We start from the raw sequence: 19,357 nt of genomic DNA, 5'->3' as shown, positions 1-19,357 counted from the left end.
AAAGTGATACCAGCGTGTGCTGTCCACCATTACAGGAAAAAGTCGTTGCTTTAAACGGATTTCATTGGGGGAAAAAAAGCCTATCCTTGATGCCACACTCAGTTCATCATTTACATTAGATTATACTGCCACCATTTGTTGAAAAAGTGTCACTGCCCCGGTTTTAACGTCACTATTTGTGAACTTCCTGAAATTATATAAAGTTTGACTTTAAATGCCAGGTATAGTAAGATAAAATCTAATTTACTTAATTAAGGCTTAGATAGCTGAAATATATATCTAAAAACTAGTCCAAATTTAATACAATAATAAATAATGGCTCATGCAATAATTCTTGAGTATGTTGCAAGAGGCTGCTCTGGATTTTGCTGAATAAAAGTCCCACATTACAAATTACAGTTAGAATACAGAAACCCCATCGGTAGATGTGTGGCAGTAGAAACCCAGCACTTCAATACACAATGTAACACTAGGAAGTGGAGCAAAAGGACATAACTCAGTGTTTCTTAGTTGACTAACTTCTAAGCAGCTTTGACAAGGTGCAGGACGTCAGCACAGCAGCATCGCGCCTCCGCGCTCATTGACCATCACCTCTTCACAATTCAGACAAAGAGGAGGGGAATGTCAAGGACTGTGAGCTCATGCAACCTAGATGTGATTAGCTTTGTCTGGAAGAGAGGGCTCTTCATCAGTGGGACTCCTTCATGACTCATATGTTCTAAACACCCACAGTCTGCCTTTGCTGTGAAATGCTTCCAATTGTGCTTGTTGATGTGTTTGATCCAGCACTTAAGAGATGATCACCAGGTGGAGAAACACATACACAACCCAGGCTGCTGTCATCAGCCTGTAAACACTGGTAACACAAAAACAACTATGGAATAAATTACACTGACTCATTATAAAGGAAAAATAAGGGCTCTGTTTACAAATGGAAACTACATAATTAAAAAAAATAACTGCCGAAAAATTTTAATTTAACTCTACACACTCTTCACCTTCACTTCACTTTTACACTGTACACCCTCCTTAGAGGTAAAGTCCCTCCATTCACCATGTGGAGGCAGCAACGGGTCAGTCACGTAAAATACGTGCTTCTCTCCACGCCCATATTCCAGGCGTTTACTACAAATTTCCGCGTTCGCCTAAAAGTTTCTCACAGTCTAGTACATTTACTTACTTCAAATAACAGCGGAGTAACCATGTCAAGGTTTCTCCTGAAGTCAAACTTGAGGAGATGCATCGTCTCCCAGATAAGATATTCGTCTGATCAGGTAAACTGCCGGGGCGGACGACAATAGTCATTTTTTTAAATGTCTATTAGCATTAGCTCGCTAAAATGTGCAAGTTGTTATCAGCAGAAGTCAGTGAGGCTCCCAAGGTTAGCCCGTTAGTTTGTAGGTCAAATAAGCGCCTTTGGTGTAAAAAAAATGACAGTATTCCATATGGCCCAGTGTATGTGCTAAATATATGCCATTTATTCACTGTAAACCTGAACTCTTGGCTGCTGCAGTTATGTAATGTCACACACTGTGACAGACCTTGCACCCTAATAGACAGAAATCAGCGATGGCATAACTTTGTTTTATGTAAAAGACAAATAACCATGCAATACAAACTTTCTGCAATGCCTTGTGAAAACATGGGAGCCACAAGTCCTGTAGCTTCATTGTAGTGTAAATAACCATTCATGATTATTTATGGTGGCTGTGTTAGTGTGCAAAAAGGAAACACAGGAATTGTGTGCATCAACTTTTAAACAATTACAAAAAACACTCAATAAAGCGACGTCTTTCTTTAGCATTTCCCAATTGGGTTTGTACCTAGCTGTTCTTCAGCTCAGGGGAAATTAGCTTCGCAATAAAAACTCATGAACATATAAGGGCAACACTATTTGGAAATTTGATTTTGATGGAATACAATAAACCCACACTTACAAAAACTCAAAACTAATGGATCCTGTTTCAGATAAAAACAAAAAGTTTAGTTAAATCAATGCTTGCATATAAAAATTAAGATCAAACTAGAGCCTAAGCATGCTTATAATTGATTAAAACCTTTAATCGGGGCGTGTCATATGCAAATGTAGTACACGGCGAAAAATACGCGATGACGTAGACCGCAGCGCATTTTGGGTAAGAAAGAAAAATGAAGGTAAACAGCGCGAAAGTGCAATAGTCCTGGTAAACCAGGGGAATTTGGAAAATGTCTCGAGGCCAGACTTGGAGCAGTGAGGAGGTGCAAGCGCTAATCGATATATGGTCAGATGAGCAAATTTCGCGTTTGCTGGTTGTCACACACAAGAACTTTGCGGTTTTTAGGTTGTTCAGCGAGAAGATGGCTGCACGAGGATTTAATCGAACTCCACATCAGTGTCGCATTAAAGTGAAAAAACTGCGACAGCGTTATTTTTGGGTCCGGGACTTGACGCAGAAAATAGGTAGCTCTGTGGAAGAGAAGAGTAGGTTTGTGTGGTACAAAGACCTGGACGGTATACTGGGCAGAAGACCAACAAGCAGTCAACAAGAACACGAAGTGGATATTAAGGAGGAAGTTGCTTTGACAGCTGTCACTGAAGAGCCACCACATCGTTCTGAGTCTTCCGTCAATTGTGATTTAGACAAACGTGGTAAGTGTTTGTAGGTACGTTTTAAGTAGTTATCGTTCGCGTAGGTGCATACAAATGTGTACGAGTTTGGCTCGGCAGTGACACGTTTACAGTAACATAATTTGTGTTAACAGGAGTTCAGAGCTGTGGTGAACTTCATTCTGAAGAAGATGAGAGCACAGCCACCTCACAGAGCCCCAGTCCTCAACAAAATGACACCCCCTGGTGGGGAGCTCCCAGCACCCAAGATAGAAAACTGAAAAGTGGGAGTGGTGGTTTGGAAAGTTTGTTGGAAGGCTATATGCAGCACAAGAGACAAATGGATGAGGCTGACCAAAAACGGCATGAGGAGCTGAAGACAGGATTTGAAAACTTCATGAGAATGCAACAAGAGGCAGAGGAACGCTGGTTCAGTGCTATACAAGAGCGACAGCAGGCCAACAGTCAACTGTTTATGTACATGATGGAGACTTTTGCAAAAGCTCTGTTGCCTCAGTCACACACCACATCAGGGCAATGGATGCCACCAATGTTTTCATACTCCTGCACTACTCACAACACAGCCTCACCACAGAACTTTGAAAATCCTGTAGAATCATTGGCAAGCTACCTCCTCGATAACATGGCACCACACACTAGTTCTTCTTTGCTTCATGATGTAAATGTTATTACACTTTGTGTGGTTTTAAAATATACAACATTTTTAATTTGTGTTAAAAGTGCTTCTGTGGTTGTTGCAGATCTTTTTTTTCTTAAATTTGCTGATAAAAAAAATCTGAAACATTACATGGTTTGTTTACTCTTATTAATATATGTCTGCTGTTTGACTTTGAACTTTCAGGACCTGGAGATAACCAGGTCCTGAATGGTTAGCAGTCATATCTAAATGTCTAATGTTCAAAGTTTAACCATATTCATGCATTGGGTGATTTTAATTGTCATATTCTCTATTTTACAGCTTGGTGAGTTAGGCAAGGGAGCAGGCAAAGGTGGTGGTGGAGGTGGCTCGATAAGGGAGGCAGGAGGTGCATTTGGAAAGAGAGAAGCAGCAGAGGAGGAGCGATATTTCAGGTGAAAAGGATATCAGAAGTTGGTTGAACCTCTTTGTATGGTTAGTTTTACATAAGGTACTAACCATTTTCCAATGTCATTACTCACAAATGCAGGCAGAAAGAGAAGGAGCAAATGGAGATGTTGAGGAAGCATCACAAGGAAGAGATTGAACATCATAAAAAGGAGATTGAACGTCTACAGAAGGAGATCGACCGCCACAAGGGCAAAATCAGAAGGCTGACGCACGATGATTAAAGTCATCAGTTCACTTCCCTTGGAATCAATTCATATCATTGCAAAGTAGATGATCTGATCAGATAATTGATTTTTTTTTTACTGCTTGTTGAGGCAGGTCCTGCATTTAATGCTGACAACATGCAAAAGAGGGAAAACAATAAACATTTCAATTATACAATAATCTATGTCTTTTATTTTACTGTTTGTCTTATACATGGTAATCTATAAGAGTTTTATTGAAACGAAGAACGTTGATCCTTAATGTGAAGAGGGTGCAGAATAGTATTTCTATTGGGCTGGAGTGGTACTTGAATACTGTATTGGCATTTTCGGTCGCCGTTCTTGGTGCGCGGTTCAAAGAAGTTGAATGTAATTTGCTTCAAAATTATGAAAATGTATGCACTCTTAGATTTACTTGCTATCAATTCAATGTAAACGTGTCCAGCGTGAAGTGGGGAGGATTGTTAATAAATTCTGCGGCGTGGTGTCCGCCTTTTTCATATACCCCGACACAAAAACGAACACACCCAAACTACTGCTTGTTTCTTCCACCATCTTCTCGCGATGTTTACGGAGCGGTGGCGTTGTTCGGGCGAGCCGACGACGAGACCGTTGCTGTCTGGAAATCTGTCTTGTGGGTCAGACAGAAACGTTTTTTTCGTTAGTTGACAATTCTTCAAGTCCGACAAATCATTAGTTTTAAGCTTTAAAATCGCGTCTCGGTCAGTTTTCTGTTTTTGACTGGTAAGTTTTGCTAACTGTGTTTTTCACGGCTGCTGTGTTTGATTTTTAAGAATGTGTCTGCACGACAAGGCCTGCTTTAAAGCTCGTTAGCCTGTCGGCCAGGAAACATGTATCGACCTAACATATAAACCGAAGAGTTTCAAATATTATTTGCCACTATAAAGCTGCTACATTGACTTAATTATATGCTCGCCAAGTAGTTTGGCTCTCGTCCGTATTTTGAGCAGGTATTTATGTAGTTAGCTTGCGAGCGGCATGTGAGGGGGGCGGGACGGCGACTGTGTATTCCGTGACCGGGTTATGTTACTTAGAATGCCTAGGTTATCTGCTGTGGTGATATTACGGTCTACTAAATATGCTGGTTTTAACATTTGACATAATTTATTAAATATGCATTACGATATATAATTCATAAACCACGTGGGTTTTGTATTCACTTCCAAGATCGCTGTATTCATGGTCAATTAGAAAACATCTGACAAAAAGTGAATGTATAAAAATAATTTTGCTATGTTATTTTGGTCGCAGGTAACAGGAGAATGGCTGACGCTGAGGTGAACGGTAGTTCTGCCCCTCTAAAGGAGGAAGAGGAGCCCATGGATGTGACCGCAACACATACTGACGACTATCAAACACTCATCGATGCTGGGCTGACCCAAAAAGTGGCTGAGAGCCTAGACAACATCTTCCAGACGGGTAGGACACTGCCTTCAAATCACACACAATTAAAGTAGAAAAAAAAAGACTTTTATTGGCCTAAATAAAATAAATTATAACCAATGCTCCAACCTTTTTTTTCTCATTTCTCTTTAGGGCTGGTTGCATATTCTGACCTAGATGAAAGGGCAATTGATGCACTAAGGGAGTTCAATGAGGAGGGAGCGCTCACTGTACTCCAGCAGTTTAGAGAGAGTGATCTGTCACACGTACAGGTAATTGTGTAGAGACAGCACATTACGCTATTCATGACTGTTCTTGTGTTTATAAAAAAATAAAATAACATGTTGCATTACAATGTAGAACAAAAGTGCTTTCCTCTGTGGAGTCATGAAGACATACCGACAGAGGGAAAAGCAAGGCAGCAAAGTTCAAGAGTCCACAAAAGGTCCGGATGAGGCAAAAATTAAGGTAAACTTTTGTGTTTTATAAGAGGTGAGAAATAAGCCAATGATTACAGTAATATACTGTCTTTCTGTGTGTGGAGTATTTGATAACGTTGTATTTTTCAGGCTCTATTGGAACGAACAGGATACACCTTAGATGTCACAACGGGGCAGAGGAAATATGGAGGTCCCCCTCCTGAGGATGTGTTCAAAGGTGTACAACCAGGCATTGGAACTGAGGTAGATCATTAACACCTCTTAGCAGTGACCACAAGTAGCAATCTTGGCATTTATTGTTAATAATTCCGCAATATTGTCTTAAACAGCACACATTACAAAGTCCTTACACTGGTCCACCCAGATCTCTTGTGCTCACCAGGTGTTTGTAGGAAAAATTCCTAGAGATTTGTATGAAGACGAGCTGGTGCCACTTTTTGAATCTGCTGGTACAATCTGGGACCTGAGGTTAATGATGGACCCTCTCACTGGGCAGAACAGAGGATATGCCTTCATTACCTACTGCAATAAGGATGATGCACAAAAGGCAGTGAAGCTCGTAAGTGCCCTGTGATTAATAGTGTGTGAGAGTTGTAGTTCCAAATCATCAACACTTACTCTGAACAAAGTGCTACTTATTGATAATAATAATTGTGCTTTATTTATAGTGCGACAACCACGAAATTCGCCCTGGCAAGTACTTGGGAGTGTGTATATCTGTTGCAAACAATCGACTGTTTGTGGGATCAATTCCAAAGAACAAGACCAGGGAAAGTATACTGGAAGACTTTGGCAAACTTACAGGTCAGTTTTTAAATAACATTGAAAACTGACCCTACATTTAACACTACTTTTTTTTACCATAAATTGCATCAAAGCTAAGCCTCAGATTCTCTGTTTAATGTTTCAGACGGTCTCCAGGAGGTGATACTGTACCACCAACCAGACGACAAGAAGAAAAACCGCGGCTTCTGTTTCTTAGAGTATGAGGATCACAAGTCAGCAGCACAGGCCCGCCGCCGCTTAATGAGTGGCAAGATAAAGGTGTGGGGGAACCCGGTCACTGTGGAGTGGGCTGACCCTGTTGCTGAACCAGACCCAGAAGTCATGGCCAAGGTTGACAAGTTTTGTCCTGTTATTTTTTTTCTCTTCTCTACCGGCCACAATACTGCATTCTCTGCATTGGGTCTGTATCTTTTTTTGTTTGTTTTTTTTAGGTAAAGGTCCTCTTTGTTAGGAAGCTGGCCACAGCAGTGACAGAAGAGCTTTTGGAAAAGACCTTCTCTCAGTTTGGAAAACTGGAGAGAGTAAAGAAACTCAAAGATTATGCTTTTGTTCATTTTGAAGACAGGGATGCTGCTGTGAAGGTGAGACTGTGTTGCTATATAATATTCAAAAAAAAGTTTGAGGCCATAACTAAAGTCAAAGGTTTTGTTGAGACGTTATTGACAAAAGAAGACAGAGCCTTCTCCCTCACAGGACTATAATACACATGGTCTATAAAATAATGGCGTTTCTTCTTTTAGCATTACTTTTGCACCATTGTAACATTATGTTTTTTCTTTATAAATATTAAGGCTATGGATGAAATGAACGGGAAGGAGCTAGGAGGAGAGGAAATTGAAATTGTTTTGGCAAAGCCCCCAGACAAGAAACGGAAAGAGCGCCAAGCTGCTCGGCAGACGACCAGGAACACAGGGTGAGCTAGACGTATACACTCTGCCGGTCAACTGCATGACCCTAACCATTAAAACAAACGATGGATGAATACTGTTTTACCACTTTCTGCAGATTTGATGATTACTACTACTACCCACCACCACGCATGCCACCACCAGGCCGAGGAAGGGGTCGTGGTGGCAGAGGGGGTTATGCCTACCCGCCAGATTACTATGGTTATGAAGACTACTATGACGATTACTATGGCTACGACTATCATGACTACCGCGGCGGCTATGAAGACCCTTATTATGGCTATGAAGATGTGTACAGCATGAGGGGCCGTGGTACCCGCCCCGCCAGGGGTGGCCCACCTCCACCAAGGTCCCGTGGAGCACCACCCGCACGTGGCCGTGGAGGGTACCCCCAGAGAGGGCCACCCATTGGTGGTCCAAGAGGAGGCAGAGGTGGCCGAGGAGCCCCCTTCCAGCCACAGAGGGGCCGTGGTCCTCGTGGAGCCAGAGGCAACCGTGGAGGAAATGTTGGTGGGAAAAGGAAGGCAGATGTGTTCAACCAGCCTGACTCCAAGCGCCGCCAGACCAACAACCAACAGAATTGGGGATCCCAGCCCATCGCCCAGCAGCCTCTACAGCAGGGGGCCGACTATTCCGGTAACTATGGTTACAGTAATGACACCATGGAGTTTTCACAAGATTCTTATGGGCAGCAGTGGAAGTAGATGCACCAAAAGGTATTTGGCAATGTGAAAAAAAAAACAAAAACAAAAAAAAAGCAGGATTGGCAACAATTTTTGAATCACTTTTTATTCTTCATCTTGATAAGTCTGTATATATCTCTCACTCAAATGGACAGATCCCAGAATTGGCTCGAGATGATTGGCTGGAAAGCCTTTTGGCTGAAGAAATGAACGTAACCGTTGTGGTGAATCATTTGTTACTCCTACGGTTACATTAGGACATGTGTCTTTAAAAAAAAAAAAAACACTAAACACTTTTATTGTTACTTTTTGTTCCTGATTCTTTTAAGCAATCCATGAACATTTCCAAAAAAAAAAAAGTGGACATTCATTCTCAAAAGTCTGAGAGGACATTAAATACTGACCTTGCCTTGCAGAAGGTTTTTGTCCATACCCCTTCCCTCCCCCTCTCCTTCTTGTACTCCCTTTATTTGTGGTTTATCATAGTTGCTTAGGGACTTGCTTGTAAATAAATGCATATGGTTAGTGCTTCATACTTCATTTTTTGCAGCAGTGGAGAAAAGAATCCACAGGAAGGAAGACATTTTGTAATGTGTATGCCTAGCATTTCTAGAGGTAGACAAAAATTGTGTTTTTTTTAAACTGATATCATAACTTCATATGTTCTCTTCAAACTTTTCCCAATAGAATTTGGTTTGGCTTACCTTAAGAGCCATAGCAGTTTGTCTCTGATGGTCTTTGTATTTATAACTTTTACGTTTGTTCCGTTTCAATAAAACTCAGCTGAGCATCAGCCAATTGTCAAGATACTCAAATTAAGTGTTGTCATTCAGTATTTGATTTGATTTTGACTTCAATTCTCACATTTGGATGAACTTCTCCAAGTGAATTGTCAAATTCTGCCTCAGAAGAAATCACTAAAGACTGAAATTGCAAAAAGCCGGACCAGAGCATTGAGAGAACTAAAAGGTGTTGCGACAGTACATGGATCACAGGATTCTAACCCTTTGTTTTTCAGCATTTCCTGCAGTTAAATTCTTGAAAGCGCATTATGACGATAGACTTTAAAAAAAGAAGGTAACTTCTTACCATTGCCCAAGATTGTGCCTGTCTTTAAACTGCTTCACTCAAGTGTTGTTTTTTTCATATTTAGTGAGAGAAGAACAAATTGCTTAAGCATACTGTAAACTTCACCTCATTCATTATCAATGTCCAATCAAAATCAGTCAAACATGTTTTTTGTCATTGGAAAACAATAAAGAAAATGTTTTTGCTGATTATAAGTTTGGAAATTTTACCATGTTAATTACAAATATTCCACAGGATTGTAGTGTAGTACTCAGGGCTGTCAAAAGATAATTTTAGATTCTGATTAATCACACAGTAGCTGTGAATTGATCCCAATTAATCATGATTTATTGGGATCAATCCAGTGTCCAAATTAATAACAGCAGGTGGATTTGTGTGTTTCAGCTGGTCAGTGACTGGTTAAGTCAGTGTGTCAACTTATTGCCCTTTGCTCAGTAAGGCTGGGTGTCTGACCATAGGGTGATAACTGGAGATAGTGTTGAAGTTCAGGATGCTTATGTAAATAACATTTCTATTGGTTGTGTTTTAGAGAAAGAATATGCAGGTGGACGGTGGAATTATTAGACATGCTGTGCACATTATTCTGCATATGCTTTAGAATGGGTTAAAAATTTTAATCTAAATTTCAAAAAAGAATTATCACAGTTTTTGACAGCCCTAGTACTCATATGACAGCAGTATACTTCATTATTACTTCTTTGGTGCTTTTGCACTAACTATGCATTTGTGGTTAATAATGAGGTTCTTAATACACATACTTACTGATCTATAACCGTTGTACATCTGTCCACGTTAACCTAATAATGAAGGACAATCTTGGACACTGGTGAGGTGTTTCCTACACTCACAACATTGTTATATTGACACGTTATATCAGTTAGAGCAGCAAATTTAAATAGATTTCTATAAGGAATCTCTGAACTGAAGTGTTTTTTTGCTGGTATATTCACCTGCTCTTTTATAGCAACTGCCTGTTTGTGCCATCATTGCATTTTGTTTCATGTGTCTGTCCTCTTATTCCAACTTGCCTAGGTGGAGAAGCATTGAGGGCGGCACCACTAGAATGAGGAACTCACCTGAACGGTACTCAAGGGTGAGCTAGCCTTGTACAGAGTACTGTCTCCTCTCCTCTACCTGCAATAATTGTAACTTCTGGAAAAAGTAGTTGGTTATTTGTCCTTAGCCACTAATGTAAAATACTGAAAATTGGGATTTTTAATTTTGGTGGAATTCTTTTCTTTTTTTAATTTGTAAAGGATGACTAAGACAATCAAAATATCAAAAATCATTTCAACACAGTGTCTGAAGTACACACAAACATTAACTACATTTTATTTTAAAGCCAATCACTGGTGCTTACTTTGATTTTAACACCAGGAAAGAAGATATGCCAGCACTAAGAACAAGGTACTAAAAACTGAGCAAGCACCTGCTTTTTCTTAGTCGACTGCACAGATGTGTGACTGTAAGGGTTGGGGTGGACCTTTCCACGTTTTCGCCACTAGAGGTAGCAGTTGCCGAGTTGCACTGGGGCTTTTTTTCCCTGTACATGTTGCAGCGTCTATTTCGTAATTTTCTAATCTTAAAATATGTTATTTATAGGCAACTAATAAAATCGAACGTCGCTCTCAAAGTTTCGGGTTGATTCAATGGGATCACTGTCTTAAATTATGTTTTAATTGACTCATTTCGGAACAAAGGACACGCATCAAAAATGCACATACTAGAGAACTCCACTAGGTGTCGGTAAAGGAAATTACATTGTTTAGGTTTCACAGGTAAGACTTAAATAATAGTTATTATAACAACTATTTATACTGTGCAAAAGATTGTTAATGAAATGCCATAATGTACTGAAGCATTTTGAATTTTTCTTGTCATGTCCGAACTGTCTTTATATGTTGCCTCTTGTCAGCAGGCAGTAAAGGAGCTGTCCCCACCCATGTGAATGAGTTCACACTAATGGAATGCAATGATTGGTAAGAATGTTTGTGTTTTTGTTACATTTTGAAACAAATGTTTGATGTCGCAATTTTTTTCTCCTTTCACTTCTTCTGAGTAAGTCCTGTGGGGGGTTTTTTCCCTTTTTTAAGCAATTGGGGGAATTTTCCTAAATTGACACATTATTTTTAACTATGTTAAACCTGTTACATTCTGACAGGTAGGAAACTACTAAGATTTGCTAATGCATCTTTTGTGTTCTCGTCTAGCGAAAAGGCTGATGAAGATATTCCACAAAGTGCACATAAGACCGATCACTGTGATCAAATACACCTCGGGGCGTGTGACAGTCAATATCTGCACATGCAAAAACTCAAGCTGCAGTCTTGGTGACAGAGGTAAGGAGTGTGAGTGGTGGCAGTCTTTTTTGCCAGGGTTAGAAACATTAAATAAGTCTTTGGTAAGTCAAAAGATTACTTGGTAGGTCTCTTAGGTGGACGTAAAGTCTTCCATAACCTTTTTGTAAGTGGCAGAAGGGATCTAACAATATTAGTATTAATACTTTAAGGCTAAAACGATCGGTAGTCTAATGTGTAATTTTTATTTTTCAGGATGCTGCAGATCGATATTCTGGCCAGTCATCTAGGAGACTTGGGCGTCTACAGAGAATCATTACTGTAACTGAAAACTGCCCTTTACTTGAATATAAAATATAATTTATTTCACCAGTAAACCATTGTTTGTGTGCCACATTGTGTTGCCTAAGCCTTTATAATGTTACTTACATGTGAATTTAAGTAGGGGAATGTAAAACTAGTTAGAAATGGTAGCAAACATCAGGATGGGCCATGTATTAGGTGTTATGATGGCTGGTGGTTGAATCAGAGGGTTAATTATGAGCCAGCATCAGCCTCATCTACTGCACACGTCATTTTTTGTACTGTATGGGTTTTGTTAGGGGGAAATGTTTAGAATTTAAGTACTATAGTTGCTGTTTGGAATACAGACCATTATATGTCGGTATATATTTACAATCTGTCTTGCAAAGTCATTGTACACATCACTTACGTGGACGTGACGGGAATATGACTGAAAACGCGCGGTACTTGCGTGATCGCGGAAGTCAATTCGCGTTAACTTCCTGTCATTTCACGTCAAAATAAAATCATATTTTTATAGTAAAACCTGATACAGCTCTTGTGAATTATAAGTTAATGACTTTGTAAGGTGTGCCTTTTTATATGGAAATGTCTATTTTATTTATTTACAGACAGCGTCGTTTTAGATACAATAATTCCATCTTTTAGCAGCTGAAACGCTTTTACGTCAATTTTGGTCAAATGGTCACGTGCCGGTAGCGCGTCACACGTAAAGCTTGGTCAAGATGGCGGCCGCCGGAGGAGAGTCTTCACAGAACGCCTCAGATGACTTATTTCAAAGCTTTTACACGGAGGTATGGCCAGTGTTGTTTGAGTTTGTGGTTGTTAGTGGTGTATATACACGCTAGTCCGTGTCTGATACGCTCCGGTGCACTCGATGATCGTCTGCGAAGCTTCAGAGTCGCGAATGTCAGCTGTCCACAGTATGCTAACGTTGGAGGAGCTGCATGTTTTTAGCACAAACGAGTACATGATCTGTAGGTCACGTCGTTAATTGTCATTAATAAACAGTGGCGTAACGTGAGGAAAATTTCCGAGAAAGCTTAAGTCAGACAAAATCTCTAAGCTGTGTATCTTTTTCAGAGATAGGGGCAGAAATTCGTATATTACAATGGTTATGTTGCTATTCCAGGTAGTCTACTACAGATACTACGGATGTACTACTACAGCGCCCAGCATCATTTTACCAGGGCTTACATACGTTTTTCATTTAACCGACACTTGAGCACCGATGCGCTCTCTCTCCCTGAGTTACTCAAAATACACACACAAACAAACTCAATTGATGCAACCACCCTCCCAAAAACACAACCATATATTAAATACACAGCACACATTTGATACTGGAAAGATGCGAATCCAACACACTCAAACAGAAGCCGTTAAGTTTGACGTCCACGTCACGCTCTATGTGAGATACACAAATGCTTTTACTTTACCTCATCATTTACATATATAATAATATTGTTAATGTTCATTATACAGCAACACAACAACCCAGTACCAGTGGCTATAAACAGCACACCTGAAAGGTGGAAGTGTCCAGACAGCTCGGGCCGTCACTCCACATCAACAACAACAATAAACCACAACTTCAGTGAACTCATGTGTTGCTTAATCATGCAAGATATACACAATAAGGACTATAGTCACAACATCAAATATAACACACATTGCCAATTGGGTAATTCAGTAACTATTAAGCATAGAAAGAACATAGAAAGAAATGCTGTATGCTCACCCTATTTGAAGAGGAAGGCCGTCAATATGACAGGGATCATGTCGTACAACTTCCCACTGGACTTTGGGTCCTCCACAACAACAGTCAATGGATATCTTGGCCAACTTCCGTTTCACAGCAGTCAATGTGCTTTTTTGATTTCCCGGGCTTTTCAGTTGGCCGAGGCAGGTTGGAAGTTCGGTGAATAATGTGCTGGTAGCCTAGGTGTTGTTTAGAGAGCAGGGACCCTTGTCAAAATGGAGACAGTGCGAGAAAATAGCCCCAGAAGTTTCGAGCTACCAGCTAGCCACTCGGACGTAATTCTCCTCATTGAAACGGTTCTTCCTCTTAGTACGGAGCTCTAGTTTTGGTGTTTGCCTCTCGTCTGACGTAATTTGGAGTTGCTGTGGCGGTAGTTTAGTAAATTAATTTTCTTTTTTCTTATTTTTCTAGCCTTCCAAGTTACCGAAACAAATCAAGTCTTATAACTAATAACGACAATGACGTTAATGCCACACTGCTATTCGAGTTCGCCGCTTCCCTTGACACTGTCCTGACTAATCACAGGAGAGCAGTGTCACGATAATAGCCTCACCTGATTGGTTAATCATACCTTGTTTCCACCAAGGGAAGCCAGTCCAGCCTGCAGTAGCATGTTTCCAACGCTCATTGCCCACTTAACATTTAGAGGGGCGCTGTTTCACACATCTTAAAATGGTCTCATCTTAAAAAAAGAAATGAGAGGGCTGGTTGGTGTCTGAGCAGTGTCACTGTACGTTCGTTTATGTCGCTGTCTCCCGAATGCTCACTAACAGAACTGAGACATCTGCGCCATAAAAATAGTGATTAGTTTCTTATACATGAAAAAAAAAAACAGTTCCTGTTTTTAATCTGTTCTCTCTCTTTTTTTTGTTTGTTTGTTTGTGCTTGTTTTTCCTACCAGGTGAAACAGATTGAAAAAAGAGACTCTGTGCTAACTTCGAAGCAGCAGATTGACCGGTTGCTCCGACCTGGTTCCTCATATTTCAATCTAAACCCATTTGAGGTAAATTTAACCACTTAGACTATAGGATTGTTTACATAAAAAGATAATGTACACAATATTTCATATGTCCTAGGTCTTGCAAATTGACCCAGATGCTACAGATAATGAATTGAAGAAAAGATTCCGAGCGGTAAGCCAAACAGCAGGTTAAAAAAAAAAGATTTCTGTGCTGTTAGCCATCGTTGTACTAATGAGTCTTACGACCATGCTAATCATCTGTCTCTCCCTCTTCAACTGTAGTTGTCTATTTTGGTCCATCCAGACAAAAACCAGGACGACCCAGACAGAGCACAGCTGGCTTTCGAAGGTAATGGACTAAATGCTGTGTGGCCACTTTTGTTAATGATCAATTTGTACGTTTAGGCTTTATTCTTTGTTCACTCCTTGTCCTTAGCCAGTGCAGACTAAGTTTGATACTTTCTGAAAGTGATACTGTGTTGTAGCTGTGGACAAAGCCTACAAACTCTTACTGGATCAAGAGCAGAAGAAGAGAATTATAGATGTCATTCATGCAGGAAAGGAATACGTGGAGCACATGGTGTGTGATAATGTGGTTTTATGTCAATCATTTTTCTGCCTTACTTTTCTTGGAGTCTGTGAGACATTTTCTTCCTCTGTAACTTCATATAAAGGTAAAGGAGAAAAAGAAACAGTTAAAGAAAGATGGGAAGCCACAGGATGTGGAGGAGGATGACCCTGAAGTAGTAAGTAATTAAATAAAAAAATATTACTAGAAAAATGTAACTTAACTGATAACAATATTATTTTTTATATTATGAAAATGATTCTGCTCAATGTGGCCAGTTAATGTGAGAGCAAATCTAACTCCTCAATCTTTTCAGTTTAGGCAGGCAGTGTATAAACAAACCATGAAGCTGTTCGCAGAGCTAGAAATCAAGAGGAAGGAAAGGGAAGCAAAGGATATGCATGAAAGGTCTTTTTTGGGTTTTTCTTAGGATCTAAACGTGACAACTACATCTATCGTTTTTATCAGATTTTCCAAAAAGTTTTTTTCCTACCATTACCTAGGAAAAGGGCACGAGAAGAGGAAATCGAGACGGCTGAGAAAGCTAAGCGAGACAGGGAATGGCAGAAGAACTTTGAGGTGCCTTTCTCACCCATCTATTCATTTTCTATATTAAACTTTTGGGCTCTATAATTTACAAATATTTATTTGTCGCAGGAAACAAGAGACGGGCGTGTGGACAGCTGGAGGAGCTTCCAGGCCAAAGGCAAAGGCAAGGCCAAGGAGAAGAAGAACAGAACGTTCCTCAAGCCTCCGAAAGTCAAGATGGAACAGAGGGAATAATTGTTTAAAATTGGACTTTTCTACATTAGGCTCATCAATTATTAAAACAAAAACCCTGCATATCTTCACCTCATTGTCTGCATTTAAGTGTGTAGTGGCATGGGGGCGCTGATGGTAGTTTTGTACCTGGTTTTCTAATGTACATACTGTATTTGTGATCTGAACCCATGTACGAAAGATCAACCACAGATTTTCTATTTCTTTAACTGATAAGGATTTCATTATTTGTTGTTGTTGTTTTTTTTAAATAAAGTTTGGTTTAAACAAGTCATTCTTCAAAAACTGAGCCCCAAATCTGGTTGATCGAAGAAACAAACAGACCAGACCCTCGGGAAATTGAACTATTCAGATCAGTCTGCTTTAAATTCTAATGTCACTGTTACCAATATTTCTTTCCTGTGTTCTTTTCTGTCGTGCACGGTCATACTCATGTAGTTTTGTGTGTTTTAACGACACGCAGTCATAGTATCGACACCAAGCAGAATTTATAATTTTGTTTGGACTCAATAAAAAAAATCATTTCTCTGCTACGTTTTTGCTTTGGCTTCAAAATGATTTCATCTTGAACATATTTTTAGAATCTAGACCAACATAAGACCAAATACACACTGAAAACCCTGCATTTACTACACATCAAAGCCAGTTCATCCTTCATTTTGCTTCAGTTTTGACTAAGAGCACTTCACAGAGACAATATGGAAAGCCCGCCTGTCCTGAAATGGTGTCACATGACTTTGCACTGATCTCCTCCTACAGCAGAAGTAGTAGCGGGCGGTGCATTAGTTCCTCCTATCAGTTCGTGCAGACTGAGGCCCTGGAAGGTTCTAAAGAAGGAATCATCCTTAGTTGGGGCTGGTTTCCTGGTTGTGGAGCTCTGGTGGTGAAGAAACAGGGAAAAGAAGACAAACCTGCTCAAAACTGAAACAGAACTCTGGTTTTATTTACGTAATATAAATATTTCATATAATTAACGTTCTTTAGTATTATTTAGTGCGCAATTTAATTAACAAACACAGTACTGAAATCAACTTTGACTTATTACTGCCCTCCAGTGGAAGTCCGGTTTAACAACTATGCCAAACGTAAGGTCTGTAGTGTATATATAGGAGTGGGTGGGTAGTTTGAAGGTAATGTAGAGTTTGAAGTACGTGAAGGCAGCAAAAAATAATGCTCCCGAGAACAGAGGGAGAGTTACTGGTTACAGTGAAGATAAATGGAGGATGATGAAAGTAAAACAAACAAACAAAAAAAATAGACACATTATCCACTAGTTACTGTCAATTAGATCCAATATACCAAGGTTTAATAAAAATTAAAGCCTATGATTATATAGAGGATCAGACATCCTGGATTTGTTTAGACTTTAGTCCAAGTTGTAATTATATTATAGATTTGAATTATTGATATTGTAGTTTAATTTTTGGGGTTCCCCAAGGTTGAGTGCTTGGTTTAATTTTATTGACACAATGCATCTTTCCACTATTTATAAATGCATCTACATAAAACACAAAAAAATAATTACTGGTTGAAGTAAGGATCATAGTTCCTTAGGCCAAACCCAGATAAACCCATGGTGAATGTATTTAACCATGAACTGCTCAGAGTCTTTATGTGACATTGAATTGACCTTACTTGACTCACTCTCGGCAGGCAGTGGTGGGACCTGAAGTTCAGTTTTCTCACAGTCTTCTCACTGTTCTTTTTGGCCACCAGAGCCTGTTGTCTCTTCCTTCAACAAAAGAAAATAACAAACAACCTGAGCCACAGCAGATGGAAATGCTGCTCATTCAAAGTAGAAACTAACTCTACTACTACGAACCGTTCTCTCTTCAGCTCCTCCTGATAAACTCTGAGCCAGGAGTCTGGGACTTTCTGGCCACTGCAGGGGAGACTTCTCCTCCTACTCACGCTCCTCCTGCGAGTGAAGCTACTCCTGCGTACAGACTGGCTCTTCTTGGCTCCTCTTTTTCTGGGAGCTTTGTTGGTTGAAACCCAGCTGGTGAAGTGCTTCAATGGAGCGCCCAGAGATAGGAAGGAATCCATTTTCAGACTTGTATTATTTTCCTAATTTCTCCGGCAGCTTGCAGGGAATTATGTTCCTATTTACAAAAGAAAAAACAAACACATTAACATAAGAACAACAGTGCAGAAGAACTCAATTCTAGTCATAAACCATACCATTGAATGGACTTACTGTCAAACGGTGTCTGTTGTTGTTGGAGCCGTTCTCGTCATGTCCTGGTGTTGGAACCTTCGCTGTGTCACAGTCTGATCTTACGGGGATTTGACCAATGACCTCAGTGCTCCACAAACAGGATTAGCATCAGACGCAAGCCTTGTTTATCTGATTAACAGAACAGCAGAGACAAACACCTGACCACCGGAAAAAAAACATACAAGGTCAGTGTTAACTGAGTCAAAAAGTTCCATGATGGATGTTATTTCAAAAAGTGTCTGATTTTAATCGTATCAAATCCAAAACATACTCAGGCACGTCTCTCAGACGTCACGTTTTAGCATCAGGCCTTCGTCAAGGATTTGTTGATGTTTTTCGTGTATCAGGAAACGAACCACTTTGACATGGGAGAAAAAAAAAATTAATCTCCATCTGATTTTGTTCTCATATCAACACTAAAACATGTAGAATGTGTTTATCCCTTTGTTTCAGTAAAAAACACAACCTGGCATGATACAAATCTGCACAGATGGACAGGTTGGTTAAGCAGTTAAGCATTTCCTGCAGCTTCATTGACTAAAACCTCTAAGTGACTCATTCCATCCACTGGTCCATTGACTTAAAGCTTCCGGGATCAATAGTGTGTGGTTTCTCCAATATGATTGAACAATTACAGCCAACTGTTGGAGGCATGTCTGAAGTCTGGTGTTCATGTGGCCCGGGATTTACTTCCTAATGTATATATTCTTTATTTTGTGTCATAGGTAGGCTACATTTCAAGACCTTTTTAGATAATCTGTGAAGTAAATTGACATGACTTTCAATGTTGAACACTATTTCTAGGCCTGATTCCACTGATCAACACAAAAAAGACCTTCAGCAAATTCAAAAACAAACACTGAATTCAACAATGAAATAGACTGTACCGACTGCTCACAGACAGTGAGTTAAGGTAAAACAAGTCCATGGACTAAAGCTCAGCAGGTCTGTGAGTGACAGATGGAGAGGCATGTGTGAAGAATCATGGGAGCAGCTGCAGCAGCAGATCCACTGTTTCTCCTCTGGTCCTGTCCTGACACAGTAACAGCTGAGCTCAGGTTTAGAGCGCATGTGTGTGTGTGTGTTTGTGTGGTTCTAGACTAAGTGTGTTCGAAGGTAGAGAGTATAACAAAATGTACAAGAAGATATTAATATCAGGAAAACCTAATCATAATAATAATGGTGTGATATGAGGGAATATAACTACGTAAACATATATAACAATATAACTACGTTGTTTTTCTACTGACTCACACCTGA

The 19,357-nt window shown here is 39.9% G+C and overlaps 3 protein-coding genes and 2 long non-coding RNA genes across 14 annotated transcripts in view; 3 read left to right on the top strand and 2 right to left on the bottom strand.

The window, feature by feature from the left end:
* LOC107989950 (uncharacterized) overlaps window positions 1–14,459 on the bottom strand; it is a 48,664-nt gene extending 34,205 nt beyond the window's left edge. For both annotated transcript variants that reach the window (XR_003052730.1, XR_001761471.2), the window contains exon 1: window positions 13,550–14,459. This is a non-coding gene — a long non-coding RNA (uncharacterized LOC107989950). The remainder of the gene's footprint in view (window positions 1–13,549) is intronic.
* The window catches only part of LOC103394590 (uncharacterized), a 315,109-nt gene that overhangs the window by 112,031 nt on the left and 183,721 nt on the right, over window positions 1–19,357 (bottom strand). The window lies entirely within an intron of this gene.
* Window positions 1,308–4,079, top strand: atp5if1 (ATP synthase inhibitory factor subunit 1). Of its 2 annotated transcripts, none has more exons than XM_008331963.3 (4): window positions 1,308–2,629; window positions 2,743–3,266; window positions 3,567–3,679; window positions 3,775–4,079. In XM_008331963.3, the coding sequence occupies exons 1-4, from the start codon at window positions 2,206–2,208 to the stop codon at window positions 3,914–3,916; spliced, it is 1,203 nt and encodes a 400-aa protein (XP_008330185.1). In that variant the 5' UTR covers window positions 1,308–2,205; the 3' UTR covers window positions 3,917–4,079. The 2 variants fall into 2 exon arrangements, with proteins under 2 accessions (XP_008330185.1, XP_008330186.1); XM_008331964.3 differs by having other exon boundaries at window positions 1,310–2,629; window positions 2,743–3,209.
* LOC103394583 (heterogeneous nuclear ribonucleoprotein R) lies at window positions 4,459–11,882 on the top strand. Of its 6 annotated transcripts, none has more exons than XM_017041008.1 (15): window positions 4,459–4,642; window positions 5,171–5,338; window positions 5,456–5,574; window positions 5,663–5,770; window positions 5,872–5,985; window positions 6,107–6,301; window positions 6,411–6,546; window positions 6,653–6,858; window positions 6,960–7,109; window positions 7,320–7,441; window positions 7,534–8,072; window positions 10,241–10,301; window positions 11,127–11,187; window positions 11,419–11,547; window positions 11,761–11,882. In XM_017041008.1, exons 2-12 carry the CDS (start codon window positions 5,182–5,184, stop codon window positions 10,273–10,275), a joined length of 1,881 nt encoding a protein of 626 aa, XP_016896497.1. In that variant the 5' UTR covers window positions 4,459–4,642; window positions 5,171–5,181; the 3' UTR covers window positions 10,276–10,301; window positions 11,127–11,187; window positions 11,419–11,547; window positions 11,761–11,882. The 6 variants fall into 6 exon arrangements, with proteins under 6 accessions (XP_016896497.1, XP_016896498.1, XP_024921070.1 ...); XM_017041009.1 differs by having other exon boundaries at window positions 11,124–11,187; XM_025065302.1 differs by lacking the exons at window positions 10,241–10,301; window positions 11,127–11,187; window positions 11,419–11,547; window positions 11,761–11,882 and adding an exon at window positions 8,275–9,331.
* Window positions 12,473–16,412, top strand: dnajc8 (DnaJ (Hsp40) homolog, subfamily C, member 8). Its single transcript, XM_008331957.2, has 9 exons — window positions 12,473–12,602; window positions 14,472–14,573; window positions 14,647–14,703; window positions 14,814–14,880; window positions 15,017–15,111; window positions 15,206–15,277; window positions 15,416–15,507; window positions 15,603–15,678; window positions 15,757–16,412. The coding sequence occupies exons 1-9, from the start codon at window positions 12,534–12,536 to the stop codon at window positions 15,880–15,882; spliced, it is 756 nt and encodes a 251-aa protein (XP_008330179.1). The 5' UTR covers window positions 12,473–12,533; the 3' UTR covers window positions 15,883–16,412.

The sequence above is a fragment of the Cynoglossus semilaevis genome, chromosome 18, assembly GCF_000523025.1.
Source record: "Cynoglossus semilaevis isolate Cse_v1.0 chromosome 18, Cse_v1.0, whole genome shotgun sequence".
NCBI lineage: Eukaryota > Metazoa > Chordata > Actinopteri > Pleuronectiformes > Cynoglossidae > Cynoglossus > Cynoglossus semilaevis.
Note: the sequence above shows the minus strand (reverse complement) of the source record. Positions and strands in the feature narration are given on the sequence as shown.

What these genes read in the sequence shown, in the direction of transcription:
- atp5if1 (XM_008331963.3), top strand. Translation starts at nt 2,206, where the DNA reads ATGTCTCGAGGCCAGACTTGGAGCAGTGAGGAGGTGCAAGCGCTAATC. An exon ending in TTGTGATTTAGACAAACGTG is followed by an intron (nt 2,630 to 2,742) that starts GTAAGTGTTTGT and finishes TTGTGTTAACAG; the next exon opens with GAGTTCAGAGCTGTGGTGAA. An exon ending in GAGGAGGAGCGATATTTCAG is followed by an intron (nt 3,680 to 3,774) that starts GTGAAAAGGATA and finishes TCACAAATGCAG; the next exon opens with GCAGAAAGAGAAGGAGCAAA.
- LOC103394583 (XM_025065301.1), top strand. Translation starts at nt 5,182, where the DNA reads ATGGCTGACGCTGAGGTGAACGGTAGTTCTGCCCCTCTAAAGGAGGAA. An exon ending in AGACAACATCTTCCAGACGG is followed by an intron (nt 5,339 to 5,455) that starts GTAGGACACTGC and finishes ATTTCTCTTTAG; the next exon opens with GGCTGGTTGCATATTCTGAC. An exon ending in CAGACGACCAGGAACACAGG is followed by an intron (nt 7,442 to 7,533) that starts GTGAGCTAGACG and finishes CACTTTCTGCAG; the next exon opens with ATTTGATGATTACTACTACT.
- dnajc8 (XM_008331957.2), top strand. Translation starts at nt 12,534, where the DNA reads ATGGCGGCCGCCGGAGGAGAGTCTTCACAGAACGCCTCAGATGACTTA. An exon ending in AGCACAGCTGGCTTTCGAAG is followed by an intron (nt 14,881 to 15,016) that starts GTAATGGACTAA and finishes ACTGTGTTGTAG; the next exon opens with CTGTGGACAAAGCCTACAAA. An exon ending in AATGGCAGAAGAACTTTGAG is followed by an intron (nt 15,679 to 15,756) that starts GTGCCTTTCTCA and finishes TATTTGTCGCAG; the next exon opens with GAAACAAGAGACGGGCGTGT.